The sequence below is a fragment of the Entelurus aequoreus genome, linkage group LG07 (genome assembly GCF_033978785.1).
Source record: "Entelurus aequoreus isolate RoL-2023_Sb linkage group LG07, RoL_Eaeq_v1.1, whole genome shotgun sequence".
NCBI classification, from domain to species: Eukaryota; Metazoa; Chordata; class Actinopteri; order Syngnathiformes; family Syngnathidae; genus Entelurus; species Entelurus aequoreus.
Genome location: NC_084737.1, coordinates 80,611,282 through 80,623,781, shown reverse-complemented (window position 1 = coordinate 80,623,781; position 12,500 = coordinate 80,611,282). Strand labels below are relative to the sequence as shown.

The 12,500-nt window shown below is 39.2% G+C and overlaps 1 protein-coding gene across 1 annotated transcript in view; it reads right to left on the bottom strand.

The window, feature by feature from the left end:
• The window catches only part of LOC133654315 (uncharacterized), a 17,042-nt gene that overhangs the window by 1,029 nt on the left and 3,513 nt on the right, over window positions 1-12,500 (bottom strand). Inside the window, exons 2-6 of the mRNA XM_062054613.1 lie at window positions 9,567-9,745; window positions 9,226-9,444; window positions 7,452-7,612; window positions 7,246-7,378; window positions 1-3,790 (exon numbers count right to left, since the gene is read on the bottom strand). The exon at window positions 1-3,790 is cut by the window's left edge and continues 1,029 nt beyond it. Of these exons, the coding sequence (XP_061910597.1) occupies window positions 3,614-3,790; window positions 7,246-7,378; window positions 7,452-7,612; window positions 9,226-9,444; window positions 9,567-9,745 (869 nt within the window). The 3' untranslated portion in view covers window positions 1-3,613. The remainder of the gene's footprint in view (window positions 3,791-7,245; window positions 7,379-7,451; window positions 7,613-9,225; window positions 9,445-9,566; window positions 9,746-12,500) is intronic.

The window sequence follows — 12,500 nt, the reverse complement described above, 5'->3', positions numbered from 1 at the left end:
GATAATTTGCTTTAAAATCGCATGTCAAGCAAATATTTCAGTGTTTATTTTTATTTTAACAAAAAAAAAGTTGGGAATAACATTCAAGACCATTTTAATTAACTAGAAAATTCCCGCGGAAATTTTGATTGGCCTGCTATATGTGCCCTGGACCTACTTTGAAGATGGTGCGGAGTGTCCGAAGCTGTGAGTTTTAGGTGTAACTGTACAAAATTAGCCCTGCGATGAGGTGGCGACTTGTCCAGGGTGTACCCCGCCTTCCGCCCGATTGTAGCTGAGATAGGCTCCAGCGCCCCCCCGCGACCCGACCCCGAAGGGAATAAGCGGTAGAAAATGGATGGATGGATGTATGTACAAAATTAGCCATGCATGCGCACATTTAAACGCTAAAACTTAGCATGTGTGTTAACGATAGCATGCTAACAGTTAGCATGTCTCACATGTCAAGTAACACGGCTGTAAAATGTATGGCTGCGGAACCGTCGGCAGGAAGGAGACCTTTCCGACGGTATAGCATATGTGGGGGTTCGTCGGCCAGTTCGTCTCGTATAAAGCGTAAGCGTAATTGTGCGGAACTATAATAATAATAATACCAGTTGAAGTATGAGGAATAATAATATGGGCTGCTTGCATTGCAGCAGGCCAATGGCCTTGATTTTGACACCTGTGCCTTACAGAATTTGGTTGTATTTTGGCCTTTGACACCATTGAAGGGTACTAACCAACTAACACACGAATGAAATGTTTGAAGAACATAAGATAAGTTTGTGTGAAAGCTGTGTGGAGGGTGTGGAGAATGCATATATTTTTAAGAGTTATTTCTTTATTCATAGTCATGTTTGAAGCAGCTAGTGTTTTTCCATTTGTACTCTTTTTTTTAATTTTATTTCCGCAAGTAAACTGTGTGTGTTACCTTGAAAACTTGGAATGTAGGAGTTGGAGTACTCCCTTATATCTTATCTGTAGTAGAACAATGAGCCTGTATTCCTTTCTGGAGAGGGTGGGGGCTGTTTGCGGATTCAAGAAGTAGTCTCTTTCCGTTTGAATGCCAGATCAACTAGAGCAGCCGATACGAATGTATTAATTAAGTTGGTCTCCCAAAGCTTTGGAATAAACTAGAAAATATTCCATTTCTGTCTTGATGGTCCTTCTTACTCAGCATATATGTCATCGAAAGAACTTGGGATTGACCGGTAACTTAGATTCCCTTGGAGGAAGAACTGGTCCGACGCAACAAGGGCTTATAAAGACATTACATGCATATCATGTCAAAGCGCTATGAGTATGATCCATTTATTTATTTAAAAGACAATTAATGTTGTCATTATTATAATCATACCTTTTTCCGCACATGACTTCTGATTGGCTAATGTGGCCTCGGGTTATTAACAGGGCGACAGTAACGCCCTTTGGTGTGGCCTGCACATGATAGGTTGCTTATGTGTATTATTTTCAAATACTTTTGGCATAGTTTGCGTCATAATTAATTTATCCTACTTATCAAATAAGTATAGTTCAGAACCTTTTTTTTTTTTTGTTCTTTTAGACCAGGGGTGTCCAAACTTTTTCCACTGAGGGTAAAGCAAGCGGGGGCCATTTTGATGTTTTTTATTTTAAAAACCAATACAATATATGTATAAAAAAGATACATTTAGGCCTCCACTCAGGCTTGATCCCGGGGACCCCAAAAGGTTTTGGTCAAAAAAAATATTACAAATGTGTCATTATTTATTATTATTATTATTATTATTATTATTATTATTATTATTCAAGGTTTAAATCTCTAGATCAACATTAGGTCTATCTGTCAATATAACACTTTAAAGATTTAAGTTGTATGCCATTTTTGTCAAGGAAAACCGTGTTTTTTTATGGAAAAAAAACACAAAATATGCAATATTTTCCCCCAATAAAATTTTAAAGTGGAATATTTGAGATTATATAATAAAGTGAGTCTTAAAAAGGTCAATAACTCATAACAACATTGGTTTTAATACATTATTTTTTTGAGCAATGAAAAAAAAAAAGTCCCACTAAAATTATTGGGGATCCAAAAGGGTATTGCTCAGTAAAGTTTAAAAAAATAAATCCAACATTTTTTTTAACTTTTACCACAATAGTCTCAAGATCAACTTCAGGGACCGTACTTATCAAGCTTCTTAGAGTGCCATTTTACACTTAAGTCCTGAGAATTTGCGAAATTTAGTCCTACTCTCAAACTTAAGAATAAAAGCTTTTTATCAACGTTCTTAAGTCTAAGAATCACTCCTACTCTCCACGATATTTAAGAGACCTTCAGAGGTGTCTTAAGTGGTTAGGAGTTGCCAGCAGGGGATGGCACTGAGGCGAGAGAGACGTGCGCGAACGTTCAGGGAACGGAACAATGTTTTGTTTTGTTTTTATGACGAGCAGCTGATCAAACGGTATCGTTTAGACAGAGCGGATATTATTTTTGTCACAGATTTAATACTTTTCAATTCCTTGTTGATTTCTGCATGTGTCTGCAGTGGGCTAGTATATATAGAGCCACCCACACCAGTTTCAAATTAGTTGCCTAATTAATGAATTGGAAAGAAAATGTTATGACAGTAGCGTATGTGTGTGGCCGTGAGGTGAGTGACGTCAGTGAGTGTGTGGGCGAGAGAAGAGAGGGAGCGGTAGCGTGAGTGCCGGCGGGGACTAGTTTGTTTTGTATTATTTTGTAGTTTATTGTCAAAATATACACTCCCATTGTCCACTTAAATATTTCCAAGATATTTCTTTATTCTTAGACAAGGGATTCCCTTCCGTGATTGGTCATTTCTATGGACACAGAAATGACGTCACCTAAAATTCCGTTTACGGCACATAGTAATGTCGTAATTCAGCTCTGAGTGTGACACTTAAGATTCAGTCCTACACTTCGCTGAAAGTGTGAGTAAGACGCTTGATAACTAACTTTTAAGTGCAGCTTTCAGCGAATAATTTATTTACTCTTAAGTCAACTCTTAGCAGACTTCTTAGGAGTAATTCTAAGAAGCTTGATGAGTACGGCCCCAGATCTATCCGTCAATTATAAGTTTTATTGTTGTTTATGTTTTTTGTTTGTTCGTTTTAGGGCTCTTCTTTAAAAAAAAACTTTGTTTTTTAAATGGCAACCAAAAAATATGCAACATTTTCCCCCCAAAATATCTCAAAGTGGAATATTTAATGTGAAGTAAATGGAGCCTTGAATAGGTCAATAATTCATAATAACATTGATTTTGATTCGTTATTATTTTTTAAAGAAAGAAACAGCCTGCATGGCAGCTTTGTGTTATTAGAGTAAATAATGCAACATTTTCTTGTTACATTTCACCGTTTGCTCTTTTATACCACTTTTTATGTTTTGTTTTTTTTTTTCATCGTATTTTTAGAATGTGCCGTGGGGCCGTTAAAAAATTACCTGCGGGCCGCAAATGGCCCTCGGGCCGCACTTTGGACACCCCTGTTTTAGACTCCCATCAAATCATGAATAAGTAAGTAACTCTCCATCGCACAATGTAACACGGTCATATCTAGAAACTTCTAACAGCCCTGAGTTAAAAGGTACCCGATGTGGCGTTCATCAGGACCAGGACAGGTGCGCCGTGGACTAGCCCGACCCCTGCAGGACATTCTTCTCGTAGTTCTCCTGGCAGATGCGGACGCGCCGGGTGAAGTAGTCTGGCTCAGAGACGGCCTTGAGGAGGTCGGTCTGGATCAGGGCCACGTCGTAAAGCTCGGAGATGGACGCCATGCGCGTGTCGGCCGAGCCCGGCGCCAAGAAAACCTGAACAACACACACACACACACATACTGGTTATCATTTGGAATGGGGACCAAGTTTTTGATCATGCACACACACACACACACACACACACACACACACACACACACACACACACACACACACACACACACACACACACACACACACACACACCTATGTGAGAAACCGCATCCAGTTTCATGCATGACTTTACTTACAATATGAACACAAGCTGGGGGAGGAAAAAAAGTCCTGCATTTGCAACTTTATTTAATTTCCACTAAGTTGTCCCTCAGCCTACAAAATGTCGTGGAAAGCATGGTGTAATACTTGCTTTTGATCATTCTGCTCATTAGCAAACAAACTCCGCAGCATCACGCCGAGTGCAGCGCCAGGGGTCCTTGAGGTTAACCTCTTAATGAATAAAACATAATTGTACACATCCTGCTTCCATTTTAAAGGTTGTTTACACACGCAGGAGAGGCCAAAAGACTCGCAGCGAGTCGGCCGTTGACTCCGAGGGGGGCTGAGTCGTTACATTAAGTCGCTCCGAAATGTTGTCGCCACTTAATGGGACTTCACATTTCCCCATATATTACAAAAAACATGATAAATAATTAATGGAAGTTAAAAAAAAAGGAGCCTGCAGGACCTCCTGCTTATTAGATATGATTTGAGTTTGAGTTTATTTGGAACATGCAAGCATACAACATGTTACATCACAATTTCCAGTTTCTCTTTTCAACATGTTCAAAAAGGAGTAGGAGGAAGCAGAGCTTATTTAATCCTACCTCTTTTCTTTTACATAACAGTTGCTGAAACTTCTGTTCACTTCCTGTTCTCAATTTAGTCACAATATACTCCATAAGTAATCTCAATAAAAAATAAATAAATAATACTCTGTGAAGTAAGTTACATTTCATATGATGAGATGAGTAAGATTATTTTGAATATGAATGGATGGATGAAATAAAGTCAGAATGTTAATCATGGTTCTTCTTCTTTGTACTTTGTAAACACTTTAAGTTTGCAGAGTTTCTTGAAGTGGATCATATTAGTACATTGTTTGATTGCTTTGCTTAATCCATTCCATCATTTAATTCCACATACTGAAGGTCTTAAGTGTTGTACGTGCGTACAAATGTTTTAAATGACATTTTTCTCTAAGATCATATTTCTCCTCTTTTTTTGAGAAAAATTGTTGTATATTCTTGGCTAGCAGGTTATAGTTTGCTTTGTGTATCATTTTAGCTGTTTGCAAATTCACTATGTCGTGGAATTTCAGTATTTTTGATACGATAAACAAAAGTGTGTTCATTTAAGTGAGGAAATGTAGGGATGGGTACCTTTCACATTTGAAATGGTACCAATTTGCGGGAGTTTTGCGTGTGTTCAAATGTGTTAACAAATATCATTGTTGTATAATAAAACATATTTTTATTTAACACTGAGCTGTGCTGTGCAGTTACCGGAAAGTATTCACAACGCTTTACGTTTCCCACATGTTGTTATGTTACAGCCTTATTCCAAAATGGAACAAATACATTTTTGTCCTCAAAATTCTACAGATAATACCCCATAATGACAATGTAAAAAATATGTTATTTTTTAATTCTGCAATTATATTATTCACAGTTTAGTATTCACAGCCTTTGCTCAATACTTTGTTGATGCACCTTTAGCTGCAATTACAGCCTGAAGTCTTTTTGAATACGATGCCACAAGCTTGGCACACCTACCTTTGGGCAGTTTCGCCCATTCCACTTTGCAGCAACTCTCAAGCTCTATCAGCCTGGACGGGTCGCGTTGGTTTTCATCCCGGATGTCTCTGTACATTGCTGTATTCATCTTTCCCTCTATCCTGACTAGTCTCCCAGTTCCTGCCGCAGAAAACCAAACCCACAGCATGATGCTGCCACCACCATGCTTCACTGTAGGGATGGTATTGGCCTGGGGCCGTACTTATCAAGCTTCTTAGAATTACTCCTAAGAAGTCTGCTAAGAGTTGACTTAAGAGTAAATAAATTCTTCGCTGAAAGCTGCACTTAAAAGTTAGTTATCAAGCGTCTTACTCACACTTTCAGCGAAGTGTAGGACTGAATCTTAAGTGTCACACTCAGAGCTGAATTACGACATTACTATGTGCCGTAAACGCAATTTTAGGTGACGTCATTTCTGTGTCCATAGAAATGACCAATCACGGAAGGGAATCCCTTGTCTAAGAATAAAGAAATATCTTGGAAATATTTAAGTGGACAATGGGAGTGTATATTTTCACAATAAACTACAAAATAATACAAAACAAACTAGTCCCCGCCAGCACTCACGCTACCGCTCCCTCTCTTCTATCGCCCACACACTCACTGACGTCACTCACCTCACGGCCACACACATACGCTACTGTCATAACATTTTCTTTCCAATTCATTAATTAGGCAACTAATTTGAAACTGGTGTGGGTGGCTCTATATATACTAGCCCACTGCAGACACATGCAGAAATCAACATGGAATCGAAAAGTATTAAATCTGTGACAAAAATAATACCCGCTCTGTCTAAACGATACCGTTTGATCAGCTGCTCGTCATCAAACAAATCCAGAACATCGTTCCGCTCCCTGAATGTTCGCGCACGTCTCTCTCGCCTCAGTGCCATCCCCTGCTGGCAACTCCTAACCACTTAAGACACCTCTGAAGGTCTCTTAAATATCGTGGAGAGTAGGAGTGATTCTTAGACTTAAGAACGTTGATAAAAAGCTTTTATTCTTAAGTTTGAGAGTAGGACTAAATTTCGCAAATTCTCAGGACTTAAGTGTAAAATGGCACTCTAAGAAGCTTTATAAGTACGGCCCCTGGTCTACCGTTCCACGACCAGGACGAAAACCACAGTGTTCCTCATGACACGTCCAATCAAAATCAAAAATCAGTTTGATATAATTCCAGTTGTCTCTTTTTGTAACTCTTTTTAAATCCAAAAATATTCTCGCAACTTTTTAAGTCTTTCTTTAGAGAATTCCACGCTTTCGCACTCTTGGATGTTTAAAATCATACGGCCTTCTGTGATTCTCATCTTCAGACGTGAACACAAATAACTTTTCTAAGTCATTCGGAATAACTTTATTATTTCTAGCTTTGAACATCCTTCCCATCCAACCAGATGGAGCTTGAGAGGTGCTGCAAAGAGGAATGGGTGAAACCGCCCAAAGAAAGGTGTGCCAAGCTCGTGGTATCATATTCAAAAACAAGTGAGGCTGTAATTTGCTGCCAAAGGTGCATCAACAAAGTATTGAGCAAAGGCTGTGATTATTTACAGACATGCGTTTATTTTGTGTTTATATTCCTAGCAACGGCCCTGATCGGGACGCCTCTAATCAGTACATATAAAAGAACCTCATTCGGTAGCCATCCCTATCATATCACATAAATCAAAACATATTTAATGTACATAAAATGTAGAGTTTTAACAGTGATTGATACCTTGGGATGCACTACGGTGTCCTCATCGTTCTGTCGAATGTTGTCGTCGATGAAGATGTGCTGAACGGTCTCATCAAAGGGGTCCACCCACAGAGGCTTGCCGCCCCGGGCGGAATAGTTGTTAGTCAGCCACCTGGACGGAGACAACGTGGAAAAGGATGCGTGGAGGAGACAACGGCAGCCTTGAATGAACACATGCTTGGTACCAGTCATAGTCGTCCTGGAAGCCGCCCAGCCCGTTAGCGGCGCTGAAGTACTCGTACAGGCTTCTCTCTCCGTCGCGACTCGACAGCCGCTCACCGCCTCTGGCCACAACAACTTCTTTGGCGCTGCAGCGGATCTTGCCTGCAGTCTTGTTCACGCTTAACTGGGCAGGACGAGTCCCAAAGAATTCAAGTCAGTAAGATTACAGTAGCACATACTGTACAGTATTTGCTTGGATTGCAAGCTGAATAATTTGATTTTTGCATCAATGATTATACGGAATTTAAATAGTAGTTTATGACTGTCAGATAAAAACCATGTATCTCCAAATTTAGTTTTTATTTGAAAAACCAACAATTTTCTGAGCTAGAACTAATTTTTAGAATTTAATACAGCATGTCAAAAAAAAAAAGTTTACATAATTATTTCTAGTGAATTATTATACCTGTATAATTCAAATATATATATATGTATATATATATATATATATATATATATATATATACACACATACATAAATACATATATATATATACATACATACATACATACACATATATAAATATACACATACATACAGTACATATACATATATATATACACAATCATACATACATATACATACATACATACATACATTGGACAACCATGTATGGTGAAGATAAGGTACTTTTTAAAAATAATAATTAAATAAGATAAATAAATTAAAAACATTTTCTTGAATAAAAAAGAAAGTAAAACAATATAAAAACAGTTACATATAAAGTAGTAATTAATGAAAATGAGTCAAATTAACTGTTAAAGGTTAGTACTATTAGTGGACCAGCAGCACGCACAATCATGTGTGCTTACGGACTGTATCCCTTGCAGACTGTATTGATATATATTGATATATAATGTAGGAACCAGAATATTGATAACAGAAAGAAATGGGGGGAGGGAGGTTTTTTGGGTTGGTGCACTAATTGTAAGTGTATCTTGTGTTTTTTATGTTGATTTAATTTTTTAAAAAAAACAAACAAAAAAAAACAAAAAAAAAAAAAACGATACAGATAATTAAAAAAAAACGATACCGATAATTTCCGATATTACATTTTAACGCATATTAAATATATTATCGGACATCCCTAATACATATATATGTATATATATACACTACCGTTCAAAAGTTTGGGGTCACCCAAACAATTTTGTGGAATAGCCTTCATTTCTAAGAACCAGAATAGACTGTCGAGTTTCAGATGAAAATTCTCTTTTTCTGGACATTTTGAGCGTTTAATTGACCCCACAAATGTGATGCTCCAGAAACTCAATCTGCTCAAAGGAAGGTCCGTTTTGTAGCTTCTGTAACGAGCTAAACTGTTTTCAGATGTGTGAACATGATTGCACAAGGGTTTTCTAATCATCAATTAGCCTTCTGAGCAAACACGTTGTACCATTAGAACACTGGAGTGATAGTCGCTGGAAATGGGCCTCTATACACCTATGTAGATATTGCACCAAAAAGCAGACATTTGCAGCTAGAATAGTCATTTACCGCATTAGCAATGTATAGAGTGTATTTCTTTAAAGTTAAGACTAGTTTAAAGTTATCTTCATTGAAAAGTACAGTGCTTTTCCTTCAAAAATAAGGACATTTCAATGTGACCCCAAACTTTTGAACGGTAGTGTATATACATACATACATATATATATATATGTGTGTGTATATATATATATATATATATATATATAGTGACAGTTGGAACGCTTTGATTCAACTGACTCTTATCTCACCTTCAGGTCGGGGAGGTCAGGAAAGACAGGATGAGCTCCTTCAGTCACAGCTTTGGACACAGCACTCAGCACACGAATTAGGTCGCATCCAAATGTACGGAAGTGGACGGCAAACGGAGTCCCTTGCTGGGTCAGGTCTATGAGCAGCTGGAAAAAGGAGGGGAGGATCCAGTGGTACAGGTGTCCATCCTCGGCCTTAATCGTCAGATCTCGGTCTCCCTGCAGGAGTCGGTCAACACACATGGGATGTATTCAACATGAGATGGAAGAGCGACAATAAGCATGTGTATCCATCTTAGTTCTTAATCAAAGTTAAGTTCAAAGTAATCCAACATGCTCACCTTCAAGCCCTCAGGCCAGCGCAGCAGTTTGAGATGCTCATTCAGAATCCCACGGAAGCGCCGACCTGCGGCTGAAGTGAAGCCGTGAGTACCGGTATATCCAAACTGAGAGTAGTAGCTGGTGGCGTCGTCGCATGGTGGCAGCAGGGAGGGAGAGTCACTGAGCCATTCCCACTTTCCTGCAAATGCAAAGAGATCCTTTTGAAAATAATAATTCATAGGCTGAATTTAACCGATTGTCGATACCAGACTGATACTTTTTACTGGCAACGTTGTGATCATTGCATCATTGTGTCACAAGTGCAAGATAACAACAAAAAACAGTATTGTAACAAGAATATAAATATAAGTGTTTATTTATTGGAGATTCACTATAAAATAGTTTATTGTGCAACATTCTATTATTTGCGACCATTTTAGAGCAGGTCCAGAACAAAAATCCCATTACCTGGACTTCCTAAATCTGGACTAGATTATCCCACAGACCCTGAAGATTCATAAAAACACAGTTTAACATTTGTGAAACATTTAGTCTATTTGTGAAAATGTGATAATGGCACATTTAATTCTCAACCTTTTTGACCTCGGGGCCCAACTTTTCCACGGCAGATGGGCTTTTTTTTGTTGTTGTTTTTTTATTGAGACTTTTATTAGTAGGTTGCACAGTGAAGTACATATTCCGTACAATTGACCACTAAATGGTAACATCCGAATAAGTTTTTCAACTTGTTTAAGTCGGGGTCCACTTAAATTGATTCATGATACAGATATATACTATCAGATATATACTATCATCATAATACAGTCATCACACAAGATAATCACATTGAATTATTTACATTATTTACAATCAGGGGTGTGGGGGGGGGGGGGGTAGGATACGGACAGCAAGTAGTGGACATAGAGAGAGAGAGAGAGAGAGAGAGAGAGAGAGAGAGAGAGAGAGAGAGAGAGAGAGAGAGAGAGAGATCAGAAGGCATAAGAAAAAGTATCTGCATTTGATTGTTTACATTTGATTATTAGCAATCCGGGTAGGGTGTTAGTTTAGGGTTGTAGCTGCCTGGAGGTGAACTTTTATTGCGGTTTTGAAGGAGGATAGAGATGCCCTTTCTTTTACACCTGTTGGGAGCGCATTCCACATTGATGTGGCATAGAAAGAGAATAAGTTTAGACCTTTGTTAGTTCGGAATCTGGGTTTAACGTGGTTAGTGGAGCTCCCCCTGGTGTCGTGGTTATGGCGGTCATTTACGTTAAGGAAGTAGTTGGACATGTACTTCGGTATCAGGGAGGTGTAGCGGATTTTATAGACTAGGCTCAGTGCAAGTTGTTTTACTCTGTCCTCCACCTTGAGCCAGCCCACTTTAGAGAAGTGGGTAGGAGTGAGGTGTGATCTGGGGTGGAGGTCTAGAAGTAACCTGACTAGCTTGTTCTGAGATGTTTGGAGTTTAGATTTGAGGGTTTTGGAGGTGATAGGGTACCAGGAGGTGCATGCGTAATCCAAAAAGGGTTGAACGAGAGTTCCCGCCAGAATCCTCATGGTGCTTTTGTTGACCAGAGAGGAGATTCTGTAGAGAAATCTCGTTCGTTGGTTAACCTTTTTGATTACCTTGGTTGCCATTTTATCACAGGAAAGGTTAGCCTCTAGAATGGTAGGTGACCTTATCTTTCCTGGTGATAACAATGTCACCCACTTTTATAGTGAAGTCACTGACTTTCTTAAGGTTGATGTGGACCCAAACAGGATGGATTCTGTTTTACCCAAGTGTATGGATAGCTTGTTGTCAGCGAGCCAGGTGCAAGTTCTACAGAGCTCAGCCCTGAGGATTTTCTCCACCTGTGACTTGTCCTTGTCGGATACCAGCAGGGCAGAGTCATCCGCAAACAAAAACAATTCACAGTCGCATGCCGATGACAAGTCGTTTATGTATATTAGGAACAGTAAAGGTCCCAATATACTGCCTTGGGGGACTCCACAGCTCACTGAGAGGGGGGGGGGGGACATGGTGCCGTTTACCTCTACCACCTGCTCCCTTCCCTCCAAGTAAGATTGCATCCAGCTCCATGAGGTTTTGTTAAATCCGATTGCTTTAAGCTTATCCAACAGTGTAGCGTGGTTAACGGTGTCAAAGGCCTTCTGAAGGTCCAGCATGACCATGCCGCAGAATTTGCCCGCGTCCACCTCATGTTTGATGTGGTCGGTCAGATAGAGAAGGCATGTGTCAGTGGAGTGGTTAGTTCGGAAGCCGGATTGGAATTTGTACATGAGTTTATTAGTGGCAAGGTAACTATCGACCTGTTCATAAACTATTTTCTCCATTACTTTCGAAATGGAACTGAGAATAGAAACAGGTCGGTAGTTGCCAGGTTCCAATTTGCTTCCTTTTTTAAAGAGGGGAGTTGCTCTTGCTATCTTAAAATCTTTTGGTACTTGGCCTTATGTAATTGATAGGTTTATTATGTGCGTGATGATCGGGGCAATGATGGAGGCAGAGTCCCTGAGGAATCTGGAGGGAATATTATCAAGGCCGGTGGCCTTGTTAGGGTGGAGCGCGCTCAATTTTTTAAACACCTCATCAGCTGTGACCATTTCTAATTTGAAATCATCGTTGGATACTCCTAGCTTTCTGTAGAAGGCTTTAATGTGTTCTACACCAAAGCGACCAGAGTGGTGGGACAGCTTGTTGACAAGAGTTGCGGCTATGCTGGCTCAAATATTAACACCAAAATAATAATCTTACTCTTGGTTTTAATCATATTCAATAATAGTATCTAACCTACTCACAGTTTACAACCATGTCAAATTATATGAAAGCATGTGTTAATCATAAAGATTATTATTTATGTGGGAAAGAGTGTTTGGATTGGGTTATATAAATTGATGCACGCTCTTGAATAATTGACCAAATGTACTACCTGCACCCACAAGATGTCGGC